The following is a 19765-nucleotide window of genomic DNA, read 5'->3' on the forward strand; positions in this document are numbered from 1 at the left end:
TTCATAAGCAAGAGAGCAGTTACATTTATCTTGTCCAGTAACGACTTCCATTTTTATTTACAACCATTATGCATCTGATTTCTCATCATCATCCTATCAATAAATGATTATTTAGCAATATAGCAAAATGGAGAATAGAAAGAACAGTATAATTTCCATCGAGAGGTTTGTGAAGAATCAGTGTATCCAGTGAAACCAGATTCTGCGAACTTGCTTTATAGATTATCATCCCAACACTGTAAACCACTACTGAGCAAAGTATAGTGCTATTAACAGAAATCGATGATGATCCCACCATCACAGACAAGGTATATTAATTTCAAAGAATCATGGTCACTAATGAAATCTAAGTTTTATAAACCAAGTTTAGCGAACTGGGTTGATAAACCCAGTTTACAATTAACTTACTACTTACTACGGTAATGAAATTCTAAAAGTAAAACAAAATGTAAACTCAAACCTAAAGACATTAGACATCATCCTCTTCACATTTAAGACGAAACCAATGTTAGGGGAATTACCAGATGGTTTAGATTATTGCTATTTTTCTCTAGATTAGAAAAAAATTGTGTTCCAGCTTATTGAGTGGAAGCTCTTCTCCAATAAACATCTCATAAGAACATCTTTTTGTAGAAGTCGCACTCTCAAGTTAGTTAAATGGATTTGAGCTGATTACTTTCAGAACCTGAGAAAATATCTCATGTATTTGAAGGATATGTTGTCAGATTCATTTTTCGGAAGAAACATATCATTATAGTTCAAAAAATCAAAATAAAAATTAAATACAGGTTCTAGATCTACCATGGAAAAGAGATTACCCGGGTTATTTTCAGGAGCTATGTCAACTAATACATCTCGGTTTTGAAAGACCATCAATGAAGGTTACTCGATTCATCTTCCACCGACAAGCTTCTCAAAAGTAATCAGCTCTGTCTTTTTTTTAATTAACATAAATTATGTTTTTTTTAATATTAAACAGTCAATTAAGAAGATAAGATGTCGACCATTGTTGGACAAGAAGGTCAAAACGCAGAGACCCATTAAATTTAGGTTGAAATAAAAAAGCTCAATAAAAACATGTACAATATTTATCCAAGTTTAGACATATGATATCCAAGTTTGAATTAATCAAATATATACATGCGTAAAAAAATGTTATCAGTGAATTAATTTTGAGAAGTTATATCTTTATATATAATATATTATAAAACAATAAATATATATTAAACAATTAAAACTCAGTAACTATTACATATATAATTAAATTGGTGCGAACATATAAATTAATTTTATTAATCCAAACAATAATTTTTATATTTGATAGGATATATAATTAAATTTAAATGATATTAACATACATAGTATATTTTAATATTAATGTCTATTAAATGGTGTCTTCTACTCATTTGGTTTTTTGATCATTTGTATTTTTTATAGCAAAAAATTTTAATTACTGATAACAAAATTTGTTCAAATCTCTTATCAAAAAAAAATTGTTCAAAGTAAATTCCGAAATTAAAATATTTATGTATTTTATATGGTATATTGTTTAATATAAAACGATATATATGTATATATAATCTATATAATTAATTAAATTAAACTTTTTACTTATATAATTTTATAATCATTTCTATTTTGTCATAACAAAAAAATTAAACCATGGATCACAAAATTTGAATGTGAGACTTTTAACAGTTTTAGTAATTTATAATTATTTTTTAAAATTTAAAATATAACATATACAAAAAAAATTAAATTTTATTATATTGTCAATGTGGTTGTTTAATTTATTTTAATAATTCAAAACTAAACAAAAATGATAGAAGATAGACTAATTTTTATCAAAACTTTATTATTTAAAATCATTAATTGTCATATACACTTTAGTCACATTAGACAATTCCGTAACTTTTATTTAAAGATCATTAATAATGAATTTATGGTTAGTTTAAATAAAAATGTTATTATATAATTAAATGGAAAAACATATTTCTCTAATGATTCTAAAAATCATTTTATTGATGACGCGTGATTATAAAAAGAAATCGTAATGTTTCTTAATTAATATTTAGGAGATACTATATGATATATCATTCATTTGCCGAATTGATTATTCATAGTGCTACAACCGTACAACTAGAACTATTAGAGTATTAGGTATGAAGTCTCATCAAATAAACTAATAAACTAGGATAAGACCTGCGCCTTGCGCAGGATGAGTTTATTTGTATATATTATCATAGTTTCTTTTATATATTTGATCATTTTATTTATATATATAATATTTTTTGTTGTTAGTATATAATTGTTTTCCGATGGATCGGATCAATTTTTATTAAAAATAATGGAACAAAACTATAATTAATACATCATAGGTTGATCGGATTGGACATTAAACAAATTGTGACATAAAACCTTATTTTTTCCATCAAACACATTCTTGAAAAAAGTGAACAGTATTGTTTTCACCGTTGAATTATTTTGACTTTTATCTTCCATATGGTTTTGAAAGCTTTCAAACCAACCCTCGAATTGATACATGTCATTTTAATATTTTTAGTCGTATACTTAATGAAAACTTACATTTTTGTAATTTAAAGTCGTTTTAAAAAATTCAAAATATAACATATAAGAAAAAATCTAAAATATAAGAAAAATATAACATATAAGGTGTCCTCATTTTTGTATTTTAAAGTCGTTTAAAAAAAATAACATATAAGGTTTCCTCATTTTTGTATTTTAAAGTCGTTTAAAAAAAAATAAAATATAACATAGAAGAAAAAATCTAATTTTTTTATTATATGGTTAATGTGATTGTTTATTTTTTTAATAATATAAAATTAAACAAAATGAGGAAGGACGCAAAAATTGTTATCAAATCTTTATTATTCATAATCATTAATTGTCATATATATGTAAATCATATTAGGTAATTTCGTAGCTTTTATTTAGGGAAAGAATACACACGTCTTATATTTTAGGTTAATATAATGTTCTCTAGTGGACATTAAACAAATTATGACATAAAAACCTTATTTTTTCCCTCGAACACATTCTTGAAAAAGTGAACAGTATTGTTTTTACAGTTGAATTATTTTGACTTTTATCTAACATATGGGTTTGAAAGCTTTCAAATCAACCATCGAACTGATACATGTCATTTTAATGTTTTTAGTCGTATACTTAAGGAAAACTTACATTTTTGTAATTTAAAGTCATTTTAAAAAATTCAAAATATAACATATAAGAAAAAATCTAACATATAAGAAAAATATAACATATAAGGTGTCCTCATTTTTGTATTTTAAAGTCGTTTAAAAAAAATATAACATATAAGGTTTCCTCTTTTTTTGTAATTTAAAGTCATTTTAAAAAATTCAAAATATAACATATAAGAAAAAATCTAATTTTTTATTATATGGTTAATATGATTGTTTATTTTTTTTAATAATATAAAATTAAACAAAAATGAAGAAGGATGCAAAAATTGTTATCAAATCTTTATTATTCATAATCATTAATTGTCATATATATGTAAATCATATTAGGTAATTCTGTAGCTTTTATTTAAGGAAAGAATACACACTTCTTATATTTTAGGTTAATATAATGTTCTCTAGTGGACATTAAACAAATTATGGCATAAAAACCTTATTTTTTCCATCGAACACATTCTTGAAAAAAGTGAACAGTATTGTTTCCACAGTTAAATTATTTTGACTCTTATCTTCCATATGTTTTTGAAAGCTTTCAAATCAACCATCGAATTGATGCATGTCATTTTAATGTTTTTAGTCGTATACTTAAGGAAAACTTACATTTTTTGTAATTTAAAGTCGTTTTAAAAAAATTCAAAATATAACATATAAGAAAATTCTAACATATAAGAAAAATATAACATATAAGGTGACCTCATTTTTGTATTTTAAAGTCGTTTTAAAAAAATATAGAACATATAAGGTTTCCTCATTTTTGTAATTTAAAGTCATTTTAAAAAATTCAAAATATAACATATAAGAAAAAATCTATTTTTTTTATTATATGGTTAATGTGATTGTTTAATTTTTTTAATAATATAAATTTAAACAAAAATGAAGAAGGATGCAAAAATTGTTATCAAATTTTTATTATTCATAATTATTAATTGCCATATATATAAATTATATTAGGTAATTCCGTAGCTTTTATTTAAGAAAAGAATACACACTTCCTATATTTAGGTTAATATAATGTTCTCTAGTGTTATATAATTATGGAATAATGTGACACCATTATATTAAACTATACTTTATATTAGATGCTCTAGAATTCTTTGAAATGAAATTTAGAAGACATTTAGAGTGCCACCTATGATTTGAGGTTTTTTTTAATTAATTAAGGTTTTAATTTTTCAAATGTTTCTCGGTTAATATATAGGGGACAAGAGAGTCCCCTCCTCCTAAAACTTTTTTTGATTACAATCACACAACTAATCTAACATTAAAAAGGAGGTTGTACTAATCAGAGAAGATGATCATCTGCTCATAAAACAGGTGGAGTCATCAGACTTCAATCATAGTACGATATAGGTGTTTGTTCGGTTTAAATGCAACTTATGAATATCGATCGCATTTATATATTCACAACAACAACAACAACAACAAAAACAAAAACAAAAACAAAAGACGACTAATAATAATTCATTTTGACGAGGTCAAGAAAAGACTCACTGTAACTTGTTTGACTTTTCTCCATCAAACAACCAACCACACAAAAATCAAAAAAGAAAAATCTCTTTTCTTTCCGAAATTTTCTAATTCGCCATTGACAACCGAACACGACCGTAAACACATAAAGATTTGTAGCTTTTTCTTACAAAACACATACTCTTCATATGATCTCTCTTCATCTCTCTTTCCTCTAAGCTTTTCTCATGGTTTCTTTCTTCTGCACCCTCTCTTCCTTCTTCTTCCTCTGCATCCATGTCTCTTCCGCCGCCGATACGATCTCCGCTAACTTTACTCTCTCCGGAGACCAGACACTCCTCTCCTCCAACGGAACTTTCAAAATGGGTTTCTTCAAACCTGGCAATTCTACAAACTTCTACATAGGTATGTGGTACCAAGAACTCTCTATACAAACAATCGTCTGGGTAGCTAACCGTGACAAACCAGTCTCCGACAAGAACACATCAGTTCTCAGAATCTCCGACGGAAACTTAGTCTTACTCGACGGAAACAGCTTAGTTTGGTCCACCGGTCTCAACTCCTCATCTGCACTTGACGCCGTTTTGCAAGACGACGGCAATCTCGTTCTCCGAGACGAATCGGGCTCTCCTCTATGGCAAAGTTTCGATCACCTCGGTGACACGTGGCTTCCCGGAGCTAAAATCCGGTACGACAAACGAACCAAGAAAAGTCAACGTCTCACGTCGTGGACGAGTACTGAAGACCCATCGCCAGGTTTGTTCTCTCTGGAGCTAGACGAGTCAACCGCTTACAAGATCCTCTGGAACGGGTCGAAGGAGTACTGGTCGAGCGGTCCTTGGAACAATCAGAGCAATATCTTCGACTCGGTACCTGAGATGAGACTCAACTACATCTACAACTTCAGCTTCTTCTCCAACGAAACGGAGTCCTACTTCACTTACTCCCTCTACAACCACGCGAACGTCTCGAGATTCGCCATGGACGTCTCGGGACAGATCAAGCAGTTCACTTGGCTGAACAACAACAACCAGTGGAACCTGTTCTGGTCTCAGCCTCGGCAACAATGCCAAGTGTATGCTTACTGTGGCTCCTTTGGGATTTGCAACGACAAGTCCCAGCCTTTTTGCCAGTGCCCTCAGGGGTTTAGGCCCGTGTCGCAAAAAGACTGGGACTTGAAGGATTACTCTGCGGGCTGCGTCAGAAGCACTGAGCTACAGTGCTCTCGTGGAGAGATCAACGAGTTTCTGCCTCTTACCAACGTGAAGTTACCTGACCACAACTCAGAGGAGATAGGATCAACGAACTGCAGATCAGCTTGTCTAGGGGACTGTTCTTGTATGGCTTACGCACATGAGGAAACCTCGAACCGATGCTTGATGTGGAGTAAAGATGTCTTGAATCTTCAACAACTCGAGGAAGATAACAGCGAGGGGAGCACGTTTTATCTTAGACTCTCTGCTTCCGACATGCCTAGTGGTTCTTCTTCCGGTAAGAGTAACAAAGTGATGATAATCGGCGCGGTTCTAGGATCGTTAGGGGTGGTAGCTCTTGTTTTGTTGGCTGTCATATTAATCTTGAGGAACCTTAGGATGAAGAGAATGAGAGGAGAGAAGAGTGATGGTACGTTGGCTGCGTTTAGCTATAGAGAGTTACAGAACTCGACTAAGAACTTCTCGGAGAAGCTAGGAGGAGGAGGCTTCGGCTCTGTGTTCAAAGGAGCTTTACAGGATTCTAGCGTCATTGCGGTGAAGAGGCTTGAGGGTATAAGCCAAGGAGAGAAGCAGTTTCGGACCGAAGTAGTGACAATAGGAACAATCCAACACATGAACCTAGTGAGGCTTCGCGGGTTTTGCTCCGAAGGAAACAAGAAACTGCTTGTGTATGATTACATGCCAAACGGTTCTTTGGATTCTCATCTTTTCATCAGCCAAACCGGAGAAGAGAAGAACGTCCTGGGGTGGAAACTGCGGTACCAGATCGCGCTAGGGACAGCTAGAGGATTGGCTTACTTGCACGACGAATGTAGAGACTGTATCATTCACTGCGACATAAAACCCGAAAACATCTTGTTAGATTCACAGTTCGGTCCCAAAGTTGCTGATTTCGGCTTAGCGAAGCTCGTGGGCCGAGATTTCAGCAGGGTTTTGACGACAATGAGAGGCACAAGAGGCTACCTTGCACCAGAATGGATCTCCGGAGTGGCGATTACAGCGAAAGCCGATGTTTACAGCTACGGGATGATGCTGTTCGAGATTGTTTCGGGGAGAAGAAACACTGAGCAGTCAGAGAACGGGAAGGTCAGATTCTTTCCTAGTGTGGCTGCGACCGTGCTCACCAAAGATGAAGACATCCGCTCTCTGCTTGACCCGAGACTAGAAGGCGAATCCGTGGATACGGAGGAGCTGGCGAGAGCTTGTAAAGTGGCGTGCTGGTGCATACAGGACGAGGAGAGTCATAGACCAGCGATGAGTCAAGTTGTTCAGATTCTTGAAGGTGTTTTGGAAGTGAATACGCCGCCGTTTCCGAGATCGATTCAAGCTCTAGTTGAAAACGATGGATCTGTTGTCTTCTTCACTGAGTCTTCATCTTCCTCAAGCCATAATTCTTCACAGAAACAGAACCATTCTTCTTCTTCTTCCAAGAAAACGACCAACAATAACTCGTCGGCTTAGTTTAGTATTGTCAACGCATTGTGTTATGAACTGTGTAATATTTACTATATGTTTTAAGTAGTTGTAAAAGGAATCACTTAATTTTCTTCCGTTGTATAATTATTTCTTTGTTGCAGATTTATGTAAACTTTTATTTTCTTAAACCTCATCATTCTACAGAGCATTATATCGTCATCATTTCCATTAGAACCATTACATTCACGACCTTATATGATGACTTGAGGACTGTTAACATCATATCGCTGTTGTTTCATGTTAAAACTTTGATTAGTGTTTGTTTTCGAATTAAATCATTGGATTACAATCACCACAAGTAAGGCCAGCTTTATATTATATGAATCATGTGATGATACTATGATGTTGAAACCTTAATCATGCCATTTGATAATTTATAAAAAAATTCTTGGCATTGTTTATTTGTATGAGATTTTGTTTACTATAAGGTCGGTGAGTAAGAACTTACAATCTTAATCTATGTCCATTGATAATGCTTTAAAACAAGTAGGTGTAGTTCTGTTTTTGATAAATATAGAAACCAAGAGTTTACTTATAATTTGAGAATCGATGAAAGTATTGCTCGTCATAAAGATGTTGATCCTATATTTCCAAGTAAGTGTGTAGTTTCTTTAGGAAAAAACAGTTTGATAGAACTAAGTTAGGTGAAAAAGTACTAGCATGTGAAGATGGATTTATAATTAATCTTTTTAGTTGTGGTGGACACGTTAAGATCATATTTGATCAAATGGTGAATTTTAAAAGTGTTATTGGGTTCTTATTTGATTTGAGAAAATTAAATGCATTAGATGAAATGAAAGTGAACTACAAGAAAATTATACTGATTTTTACAAAGCAACTCTCTCAGTTTAGGAAGCTGTCTTGAAACAACACAGTGACGCACACACTCTCTCTTGACTTCCCTTCTGTGTCTTGTGTTATCATCGTTCACACTAGCACGGTAGACGGATCGGATATCCAGATTTTTGAAGGTATTTGTGATTTGCTTCGTATGTTACAAATATCTAATTTTTCGATTTGATTTGTTTCGGAAAAATACGGATATCCGGAAAAACAGATATCCGAAAAATAAATAGATATTTGTGGATATTTACGAATACTTACGGATATGTCATTCGCTTTGATTAATACAAATAATCTTAAAAAATTAACTCAAATTTATTTTTTTAATATTTTTTTGCATGATATACAAAATAAAAACTAAAAGAAATAGTGAAACTACATATTTTATAAATTTTAAACTTAGTTAACAATTATAATAACACAAAACTTAAGAAAAAAGTTATAATTGTTTTATAAATTTTTTATCTTCTTTTTTATGTAATACTTTTATATAAGTAATAATGTGAATAGAATTTGTCAAATCATATGTTATAATAATAATTATATAAACTTATACATTTAAAACATTAAGTATAATCAAGATGTATATATATTTATATATTTCCGGATCGGAGCGGATATTCGCTTCTTAAAATTTTAATATTTGTGATTTGCTTTGATTTTAACGGATATTGATTTTTAGTATTTGATTTGCTTCGAAAGTTTACGGTTATCCAGAAATTTCGGATCGAATTAAGACGAATAACAAATAGAATCAAATTTAATGGATAAAATGTTCTGGTTTACAGATTCTTCTTGTATTCTTCTTGTAATAGTCCCCCGAGAAAATTCACAGTAGGACCCATAGAGCAATGCACTCCAAAGACAAAATGTGCCGTATAGAGAGCAATGCACTCCATCATATTCTTGTAACTTGTTTGACTTTTCTACACTAACCAACAACCACACAAAAAAAAAAACAAACAATTTTTTTTCTCTCTGTTCTTTCTGATTATTATTTTCTTACAATTCTCCATTGACAAACTAAACCTGGCGACTAGTCAAGGAGCACGACCGTAGACTTAAAAAGATTTGAAGCTTTATAAAAAATGCACACTCTTCATATGATCTCTCTCCCCCTACCTCTAATAAGCTTTTATCATGGTTTTGTTCTTGTTATTCGTCCTGTTTTCCCTCTTCTTCCTCTGCACCCATGTCTCTTCCGCGGATACAATCTCCGCTGACTTCACTCTCTCCGGAGACCAGACAATCTTATCCTCCGGCGGAACTTTCAAAATGGGTTTCTTCCAACCCGGTAATTCTACAAACTTGTACATAGGTATGTGGTACCAAGAACTCTCTATACAAACAATCGTCTGGGTAGCTAACCGAGACAAACCAGTCTCCGACAAGAAAACATCAGTTCTCAAAATCTCCAACGGTAACTTAGTTCTACTCGACGGAAACAACCAGACTCCAGTTTGGTCGACCGGTCTCAACTCTTCCTCTGCTCACGAGGCCGTTTTGCTCGATGATGGCAATCTCGTTCTCAGAGACGAGTCCGGCTCTCCTCTATGGCAAAGCTTCGATCATCTCGGTGACACGTGGCTTCCCGGAGCCAAAATCCGGTACGACAAACGAACCAAAAAAAGTCAACGTCTCACGTCGTGGACGAGTATTGAAGACCCAGCACCAGGTTTGTTCTCTGTCGAGCTAGACGAGTCAACAGCTTACAAGATCCTCTGGAACGGGTCCAAGGAGTACTGGTCGAGTGGTCGTTGGAACCCTCAGAGCAAGATCTTCGATTCAGTTCCTGAGATGAGACTCAACTACATCTTCAACTACAGCTTTTTCTCCAACGCAACAGAGTCATACTTCACTTACTCCATCTATAACAAGGCCAACATCTCACGACTCGTCATGGACGTTTCGGGACAGATTAGGCAGTCCACTTGGTTAAACAACAACAACCAGTGGAACTTGTTTTGGTCTCAGCCTCGACAACAATGTCAAGTGTATGCTTACTGTGGCTCCTTTGGGATTTGCAACGACAAGTCTCAGCCTTTTTGCCAATGCCCTCGTGGGTTTAGGCCCGTGTCGCAAAAAGATTGGGACATGAAGGATTACTCTTCAGGCTGCGTTGGAAAGACCGAGCTACAATGCTCTCGTGGAGTCGTTAACCAGTTTCTGCCTCTTACCAACGTGAAACTACCTGACAATTTAGAGGTATGGGGGATAACTAGTTTTAGTATTTGCGGGTCGACTTGTCTAGGGAACTGTTCTTGTTTGGCTTATGCACATTACGAAAGCTCGAACCGATGCTTGATGTGGACTAAAGATGTCTTCAATCTTCAACAATTCGAAGAAGATTACAGTGAGGGGAATACACTTTATCTTAGACTCTCTGCTTCCGACATGCCTAGTAGTTCTTCCTCCGGTAAGAGTAACAAAGCGATGATATTTGGCGCGGTTCTAGGGTCGCTAGGGGCTATAGCTCTTGTTCTGTTGGCGGTAATCATAATGTTAAGGTACAGTAGGAGAAAGAGAATGAGAGGAGAGAAGAGTGATGGAACATTGTGATAAGCTACGTCAATGTTATTATACGAAACAGGGAGGAGCAAAACAGAGGAGGTGTGACTAAGTGAACCAAATGGGAAGCTTAGCTGGAAGAGATAAGCTTATTCATTGATTTACTTTTCATTTCAATGTCACTCATTCAAATTAGTATAAAAAGCAAGCTGTTGTATTTTGTTGCGATTAGATTTTGATTAGCTTTTGCCTGCATCTTGGCTGTTATGTCTTTGCATTCTTTGATGATATTCTAGTCTACAGTTCAATAGAGGCAGCGCATGTTCAACATTTAGGATCAATCCTGAAAATTCCAGAGAAGCACCAACTCATTGAAAATAAAACTGTATATTTGGACAACAGAATGTTTTTTTTTTTTAAAGAATGTTCAATTTATTCAAATCAAAAAACTTGTTTACAATATGTATAACAATGATTTTAAGTGTTTGGAGATAAAATTGATTACTGAGCACACTAGAGTATTTTCCATAAGAATAAGGAATGCTTTTTCTTTCCTTTTACACAAAATTGTTCTTAATTAAATTTGATAAGAAGGTATCATTCATCTTCGTTCCTACTATTTTGTTCATATCCAGTTTTTCTTTGCTTGGATGTTTCTATAGTGGTTAAGAATTAGACTCTAATTAATAGATTACATGATTATTTTTTAATAAACACATGAACAAAAAAATAGTTTTATATTGTACGTACTTTTCTTTTAATAGGGTAGATTAATAATAGGTATATGTATATGTATAAATTTAGTAAACTGTAATCATCTTACATACCAAACTCACATTAAACACATACAACTTTATATATTAAAATTGACTGGTCATAGACTAGAATCAAATAACACACGCAAAAGATTTTTGGGGTTAATGGCAAGTTGCCAAGTAAACTCATAAACCACAACATCTAAATAATGTAGATGAAGATCTACCATAAAAATAAAAATTTAGACCTGTACCACCGACAAGTTCATCTCGGACGCGACAACGTTTTTACACTTGGCGACGGCTCTTACACTCTCTATCAGCTCGTTTGTTCTTCCCTCTTCGGACAATATCTGCAACAGCTCTTCCGTGTTTATGACCAGCTTCACTTTCCATATATCACCTTTGTTTCTCATACGCTTCCTCGTCTTCTTCTTCTCCTTATGTCGGGTATTTTTTGAAAAGACGTTTGTGTACGATCTCTTCAACACCCTGCGGTTGTAATCCAGAGACTTTCCATACGGAGTTATCACTGGCAAGGACTCGCTGTTGGATCTCACATGACAGTTTCCGACAGAAGTCTTCAACTCGTTGGAGCCTGCTGCGATGGGGGAGAAGAACTCTAGAACTCCACTGTCCGGTTTTGTGACTTTGGTAGGTAAGTACTCTTCCATGTTGCCTAACCCTCCGAATAAACAGTTCCCCATGCCTAATTTTAAACGTCGTTGACGGTGAGAGAGTGAGAGATTTCCTTACAGTGGTTCTTATTTAATAGAAAGATGAGACCAACTATGTGAACTCTAAAGCCGCGTACATCAAAGGAAAAACACCGTGGAATCTTCTTTGCTTTTGATATTTGAATACTCTATAGCTTGCTTTTTTTTTTTTTTTTTGAGTAATGCTATTAGTGTTAGTTCTTTTAGTGTATGAACATATAGTATATTCAAGTGACCATAACATAAACCAGCCTCCATATTGTCATCCATTTTATATTTATATATATCTTAAACTTGGTTTCCAAATCCTAAAAAGTAAGAAATAAGCAGATATCCATTGTGAGATGAACGTTTTAAGTAGATCACCAGATTTTTATCCCTGTTTTAAAAGTATTGAAATTATTTTTAATATAATTTATGTATTATCTTTAACCCGTCTTGTATTTTTAACATATCTTGTCTTGATACAAATTTGTTTTAATATAATAAAAAGAAATATACAATGTATGTTTAAAATAGATAGTGAAACATTTTTATTAAAATGAAATCTTTAAGAAAATATTGAAGTATCTTTTTAGTTGTTATGTTTAAGAAATATTCAAATATTTTATGTTTTATCCAAAAAAATAAAGACGACTCGTTAATTCTATTTAATAGATCAAAAAGTCATTAGACATTAAAAACATGCATAGATTTCAATAAGATCATTTTCTAATAACATTTTTCGTAATATACAATGTAAAATTAAGGTTATTTTTTAAGTGTACTCCTGTTTTAGTACAACAAATGATTATATTTTATACAAAAATAAAAAACGATATATATTCCAAAAAATGGAGCTATAAAGGATAAGGCGTCTCATTGTTAATTGTTTTTAATAAATCAAAGAAGGGAATAAGAGAATAAGTAAAAGTAATGGGTCCATTCCCCTTCTAAATCCCAAAATAACTAAATCAAAGAAAGAAAAGTCTGATTTTGGCGCCAGAAGCTAATTCTACAAAGAGGCATCGGTCGAAGTCTCTTTCCAACTTTCTCTTTAATCAAACGCATCGATCATTGACCCTAGTCTGGAGGCCACCTTACGTTTATACGAATACAAAAGTCTGATTTTGGCGCCAGAAGCGAATTCTATAAAGATCCAAGTACTATTATATTGACATGTCAAATTTGGAATAAGAAATGTTAACAAATATCAAAAACATTGGATGTACTTGTCAATTAATATATACAACACTAGTTTTGATACGCTTTTTCAGAGTATTTCCAAAAAGACCTTATATTTTAAAATTTCAAGGTGTTCTTCTCTGATATATGGTGTTTTTGGCATCTCGTATATATGTTTTTTAATTGGTTTTCAAGTTATTATCGAGTCTTCCTAGTCCTTTTCGAGTCATTATAGGTCTGGAGTTGCATTGGATAGGAGATGCACCAGTTGGAACAAAAGATGCAGAAAAGAATGCAATCAGGAGATTTTCACGCGGAACAGTCTGAGTGATTGTTCCCGATAGCGGAACAACCCGAGTGACTGTTCCAGATAGAGCGGAGCAACCCAAGTGCATGTTCCAGCGGCAGAGATTTTTAAGGAAACTACAAGTCATTACGGGATTTGCCCTAATTATCCCATCTTTTTCTCCCAGCCGCCGGTGGCTTTGATATATCATATTTTTCTCTTTCTTTTTACATTCTACGCTACTTTTTACACAAGGAACCAGACTTGAGCTTTTAGAGGTTGGTGATTTGATACTTTGTAAAGGGAGAATTCTCCATCTCTCTCACCATAGAGAAGAACCCCCAGAACCCTTATTCTATTTTATCTACACATGTTTTATTCAGTCTCTGTCTCTGGGTTTTCTCTATTCATGGATGAGTAGTCAACTTGCTTAGTCTAGGGTGTTTGGTTGTTAGATCCGTGAGTTAAACATAGATAAGTGAAACCATTGATTGTCTTCATTCATAATTGTTCTTAATGCTTGCATTAAAATGGCCGATTAATGTTAGATCCTAGGTTTAACATGTTCATTAACCGTGTAATAGGTTACTAGATCTGTTATGAATGAGCATTGCATCTCTAACCAGCGAAAGTAGATGTTAGGGTGTTTTGTGAATATATCGGACTTGATCTCTATTGCTTGCTGTGGCGTCTTGATCCAAACGAGAGTTTATGTATCAAGATCGATCAGCATAGGGAGCAGTACCACGACAGTGGACTGTTCTATTTGAGTGATCCGAGTTCTAGACCTGCTCTTAATTGAACTTGAATAATTGTTTCGCTCACACTTGCTTAACACCCAATCAAACCACCCTAGGCTAGCATTTTAATTATCTGAATACTTTAATTAATTTTGTTACTTGTTTCTCACGAAACCCTCAAATCTTCAAACCCCCATATTGTTTTAGCTAAGTATTGATCCCATAAAGATAAAGTGTAATTGTTGGTCTCCGTGGATTCGATCATAAAGTGCTACATTGACATACCATTCGATTGTGGTAGTGTGCACATTAGGTTAATTGGTGTGCGTATACACGTAATACCAATTTGGCGCCGTTGCTGGGGACCATCTTTTTACCTTTATTTTTCGGTTATTTATTTAGTCTAAGACCTCTAACTTGCTCTATCCTTTTTGTTGTAACTAATGTTCCAGGTGCATGATCAGTAGACATACTCGGAGAAACGCACAAGGAGAATTGGTTACACTTACCAACCAGGAGCTAGCAAGGTTAGAAAGAACAAATCGTCAACAGCCAAGGCAAACCGCCACCACCATGGGTGATCACGCCAATCAGGATGATCTCGCTGCTGCTATGGCACTCATGCAGCAACAGATGCAACAGTTGCAGCAGACCATTCAAGCGCAGGAACAAGCTGCCCAACAACAGCAGGAACAATAGGCGCAGACTGTTCTGATCGGGGAGAGAAACCTTCCACGTAACATTCCTACTACGCGCTCTGCCATTGTTCCCCCACCCTGCCTCAGACAAGACTTCGAGATCAAGCCTGCTTTGATCGGTCTAGTACAGAGAAAGGTGTTCTCTGGTCTCTCTACAAAAATTCCAATGGAGCATATTGAGAGCTTCGAAAAAGTCTGCAGTTTCACTCGCGCGAATGGTGTTCCACCAGACTACATCAGGTGCATGCTATTCTCATTCTCTCTTGATGGAAAAGCTGCACGGTGGTTGAACTCTCTCCCTACCGGCTCTCTCACTTCATGGGAATAGGTCCGATTAGCGTTCCTCAACCATTTCTACTCTAAGGCGAGAACAGCTGCATTGAGGAACAAGATCACCTCCTTCAGACAGCTCACTGATGAGCCTTTCTGCGACGCATGGGAGCAATTCAATGACTATCGCAGAGAATGTCCTCACCATGGATTTGATGACGACTACCTTTTGGAAATTTTCTATGATGGAGTTGACTGGGAATTTCAGAGTGCTATGAACTCTGCCAGCAATGGAAACTTCATGACTCAGACCACTCATAGAGCGTTTGAGCTAATTGAGAACATGGCTGTTACCTCAGCCAATAAGAATGAGGAGAGTGATTGCTCCAAGAAAGGGAACAGTTCTGACACCCAGAAGATAGATGAGCTGACTGCCAAGGTTGATCAGCTACTGAAAAACAACCAATGGCACGTTTTCAGCATGGAGCAAGCTACGGCCGGGCATATTCAGAACCATAACCAACGACAACCGTAGAGCAATCGGCAAGCTGTTCCAGCTACCGAGAACAGTCAACCAGATGAGCTGAAGGGTCTGGGTATGATGATGCAACAGCTGTTGCAGGGTCAGCAGGTTCAGGCCAAAGTGTTGAATCAGGTAACCACGGAAATGGACACCAGGATGGGCAACATGTTCACTGAGCTGAATGCCAAGTATGACACTCTTGCGAGCCACATAAGAAAGATTGATGTTCAGTTTGCTCAAACAGCTGAGAGTGTCAAGAGGCAAGAAGGGACGCTCCCTGGAAAAACTGATAAAAATCCTAGGACTGAGCACTGTAATGCAATAGAGCAGCCGTTCGCTGAGACTGTTCTAGGCGCAGAAGAGAACACAGAGCAGTCTGCTAGCTCTGGAGTGACTGCTCCTAGTGAACCTACTGAGACTCCATCAGTGCGAGTCTATTGTTCCAAAGGTTCCCTATCCAATTCCACCTAAACATCTGATGGATCCTATTAGTGCAGAGCAGCTGGCTGGGTTTAGGAAGATGGTAAGAAGACTTCCTCAAAAGATCTCATTTGAACATGCTTGGGAGATTCAGCCATTGCATATGTTCTTCAAAAATTGCAGAGAATCTCAAGAGGAAATCAATGCACTCTTTACTGAAGCACTGACACCATCGCTGAAGGTACTGCCTAAGGTTGATGACTCTGGAAAGTTTATTTTTCCTTGTTTCATTGCTGGAGTAGAATTCAAGGAAGCTCTTTCTGATTTTGGGTATAGTGTGAACCTTGTCTCAAAAGCGATTGTAGACGAACTGGGCATTGTTGATGTTGAGCCTTCTCAGGTGAAGCTGGCCTTTGCAAACTCTTCCATAGCAGTCCCTTATGGAACCATTCGTAACCTTCCTGTCCAGGTTGGGGACTGTGTGCTCCATACCAAATTTCAAGTTGTTGAGATGAGGGACGATCATGAGATGCCTTTGATCTTTGGAAGATCATTTATGGCTATAGTGGGAGCAATCGTCGACATGCCTAATAAGAGAGTTTACTTCTCCAACATCAACAAGAAGGTTTTCTACAAGGCTGTCCCAACCAGATCACAAATCCGATACGCCTCCTTCATCTCAGTGGTTAGTGGAGAACAGCTGGAAATTGTTCCTAAGAAGGAGTTTTGTAAAAAGGGTGAGATCAAAGAAGTCCTGGATGGAGATCCTCACATTGATACCAAGAAACTCAGTGGGAATGTAAAGCTGAATGAAAAAGTCCAGAAGAAAAGGGTCAAGGGCGATCCTATGATGACTTTGATACCTCGCTTGTGTGATGAAAAATCCATTGAGTATGAGGTAAAGTGCAAGGGTATCTCTAAACCTTTCTCTAAAGTCAGAGTAATTCTCACACATGAGCTGCAAGAGAAAGGAGAAGCTGTTGTGAAAGGGTTATTGAGCAGAGTTTTGAAGCTGAACATGTCTGATTGTGGAGCTTGTTTTGGAACAAGCCCTCCTGCTCAACCCGACTGATCCCAGTCACCAAGTCAAGCTAGTGACTTAAACCAAGCGCTTGGTGGGAGGCAACCCACTGGTAAGTGTAAATATAATTTGGTTTTGTTTTTTTTGCTTATTTTTCGTTTTAGTTTATTAAGTCTCAGGTCAAAAAAAAAAATCCGAGATATTTCAAAATTCTGGGTTGCAGAAGGGAGCGACTGCTCCAGTTGGAGATCTTGCGATGGAACACCCTGAATTTTCGTGGAGCGTCCGCTCCACTCAGGTAAGTATCTCACAAAAAAAAAATGTTTATTCTTGTTTTCACCTTCTCTCTGATTTATTTTCACACCAGGGACGTTGTGACGTAAGTCTGGGGGAGGGTTTTCGTCGTTTACTAACTCGTTTCTTTCTTTTGTTCTTATTTTGAGTCAGTTTGAGTAAGTTTTTAGGATTGGGTCAGTCAAAAATTTATGAGAATTAGGACCTTATTCCGTGTTGATCACTAACCATCTCGTGCTTTAGTTATCTTATTCAGTGACCTTAGCAGTGGCGAAAGACAACACATGTGGACCTGGAACACCCTGACATATCTCACTTGATTCTCCAGAAGTTCTCAGCCGATCAGGTTACATTGGGTAGACTTAACTACACCTAACTTGAACCTAATCTTGACTGAAATTCTTCTTGTTATGGGCATTAGATCAGGGAAACGAGAACACACTGAGGACTTTTTATCCTTTTTATCCATCTTGCTGATCCTGAGTGGCTAGCTCATCTTTAGCTAGTTCCCACTCTGCACCTTAGCCTTTATTCCACCCTCATACATTTGTTTTTCAGTGTCATATGTGCAGATATGTGCAAAAAGGTCGGAGAGGAAAGGATCAACGCAGCCTCTTACTCGTTACTACTGCAGAAATTCAGTCAGAAAGGAGAACAAGCAGATTAAGGGAGCAACCGCTCCATAGCCAATGAACTGCGCAAGAGCAGGGGTGGAGAACCAGAATGGTTGCAAAATCAGAACCGCCAGTGGCACTCAGAACCGCCAGTGGCACTCAGAACCATCATGTATTACCTCCTTCTTCGTCACATCACCATATCAGTATTCAAAAAAAAATGAAAATAAGGTGATGGAGAAGGAGAAGAAATCAAAGAAACATGAGCTACTAGGGAGGTCGATCAAAAGAGTGGGTACCAAGAGGAAAGTGGAAAGCAGAACAATCAGTTGCCTGTTCGGTCGTCAAAACAGTTGCACCAGATAGAGCAAAAATGAGTAGAGGATGTGGACATCAATGGATCTATCCTCTCTTGCCATTTTGTGCGATATCATGCATCCTCTACAATGAAATGGTAGCCCCTAAACACTTTTAACTCCACCATTAAATAGCATGTTTAACACCTAGCCCGTCTACCCTGAATAGTACATGTGATGAGAAGCTCACGCTACTCTTAAATGAATGTAGGGAGTTCTGTCTCGATAGTGTTGCTTTTTCAGGTTTGAGATGTAGAGTATGGAGCCAATTTTTGAACAGCAGTCAGTGGGGTTCCAGTAAGGGTGTGTTGTCCTGGTTTTACTACTTATATGGTTCAGAGATTTGTGGTTAAAGTATGGTTGCTGAGAATAGGAGAGTTCCCACACTTTCAAATTTTTCTCCATGTTCTTGATACTTGACATTGTTTGAGGACAAACAAGGATCTAAGTTTGGGGGAATTGATATATGGTGTTTTTAGCATCTTGTATATATGTTTTCTAATTGGTTTTCAAGTTATTATCGAGTCTTCCTAGTCCTTTTCGAGTCATTACAGGTCTGGAGTTGCATTGGATGGGAGATGCACCAATTGGAACAAAAGATGCAGAAAAGAATGCAATCTGAAGATTTTCACACGGACTGTTCCCGATAGCGGAACAACCCGACTGACTGTTCCGGATAGAGCGGAGCAACCCAAGTGCATGTTCCCGCGGCAGAAAACTACAAGTCATTACGGGATTTACCCTAATTATCCCATCTTTTTCTCCCAGCCGCCGGTGGCTTTGATATATCATATTTTTCCCTTTCTTTTTACATTCTACGCTACTTTTTATACAAGGAACCAGACTTGAGCTTTTAGAGATTGGTGATTTGATACTTTGTAAAGGGAGAAGACTCCATCTCTCTCACCATAGAGAAGAACCCCCTGAACCCTTATTCTATTTTATCTACACATGTTTTATTCAGTCTCTGTCTCTGTGTTTTCTCTGTTCATGGCTGAGTAGTCAACTTGCTTAGTCTAGGGTGTTTGGGTGTTAGATCTGTGAGTTAAACATAGATAAGTGAAACCATTGATTGTCTTCATTCATAATTGTTCTTAATGCTTGCATTAAACTGGCCGATTAATGTTAGATCCTAGGTTTAACATGTTCATTAACCGTGTAATAGGTTGCTAGATCTGT

The 19765-nt window shown here is 36.0% G+C and overlaps 3 protein-coding genes, 1 long non-coding RNA gene and 1 other non-coding gene across 5 annotated transcripts; 2 read left to right on the forward strand and 3 right to left on the reverse strand.

Annotated features, from left to right (window-relative positions):
• Positions 1-250: 250 nt before the first annotated feature.
• Positions 251-1266, reverse strand: LOC111210049. Its single transcript, XR_002661455.2, has 2 exons — positions 819-1266; positions 251-685 (listed from the first exon to the last, which is right to left on the reverse strand). It is a non-coding gene; the product is annotated as an uncharacterized LOC111210049 (long non-coding RNA).
• A 3424-nt stretch (positions 1267-4690) lies between these two features.
• Positions 4691-7526, forward strand: LOC106441626 (G-type lectin S-receptor-like serine/threonine-protein kinase At2g19130). The gene has a single exon (XM_013883424.3). It carries the CDS (start codon positions 4916-4918, stop codon positions 7361-7363), a length of 2448 nt encoding a protein of 815 aa, XP_013738878.2. The 5' UTR covers positions 4691-4915; the 3' UTR covers positions 7364-7526.
• Positions 7527-9163: 1637 nt separating this feature from the next.
• Positions 9164-11039, forward strand: LOC106402725 (G-type lectin S-receptor-like serine/threonine-protein kinase At2g19130). Its single transcript, XM_013843509.3, has one exon. It carries the CDS (start codon positions 9362-9364, stop codon positions 10778-10780), a length of 1419 nt encoding a protein of 472 aa, XP_013698963.1. The 5' UTR covers positions 9164-9361; the 3' UTR covers positions 10781-11039.
• Positions 11040-11503: 464 nt separating this feature from the next.
• On the reverse strand, positions 11504-12810 carry LOC106404845. The gene has a single exon (XM_013845508.3). It carries the CDS (start codon positions 12189-12191, stop codon positions 11727-11729), a length of 465 nt encoding a protein of 154 aa, XP_013700962.1. The 5' UTR covers positions 12192-12810; the 3' UTR covers positions 11504-11726.
• Positions 12811-15464: 2654 nt separating this feature from the next.
• On the reverse strand, positions 15465-15571 carry LOC125593671. The gene has a single exon (XR_007329571.1). It is a non-coding gene; the product is annotated as a small nucleolar RNA R71 (small nucleolar RNA).
• Positions 15572-19765: the final 4194 nt, after the last annotated feature.

Source organism: Brassica napus, chromosome C9 (assembly GCF_020379485.1).
Source record: "Brassica napus cultivar Da-Ae chromosome C9, Da-Ae, whole genome shotgun sequence".
Classification (NCBI taxonomy): Eukaryota; Viridiplantae; Streptophyta; class Magnoliopsida; order Brassicales; family Brassicaceae; genus Brassica; species Brassica napus.

Coding starts and splice junctions, on each gene's coding strand:
- LOC106441626 (XM_013883424.3), top strand. CDS start 4,916: ATGGTTTCTTTCTTCTGCACCCTCTCTTCCTTCTTCTTCCTCTGCATC.
- LOC106402725 (XM_013843509.3), top strand. CDS start 9,362: ATGGTTTTGTTCTTGTTATTCGTCCTGTTTTCCCTCTTCTTCCTCTGC.
- LOC106404845 (XM_013845508.3), bottom strand. CDS start 12,191: ATGGGGAACTGTTTATTCGGAGGGTTAGGCAACATGGAAGAGTACTTA.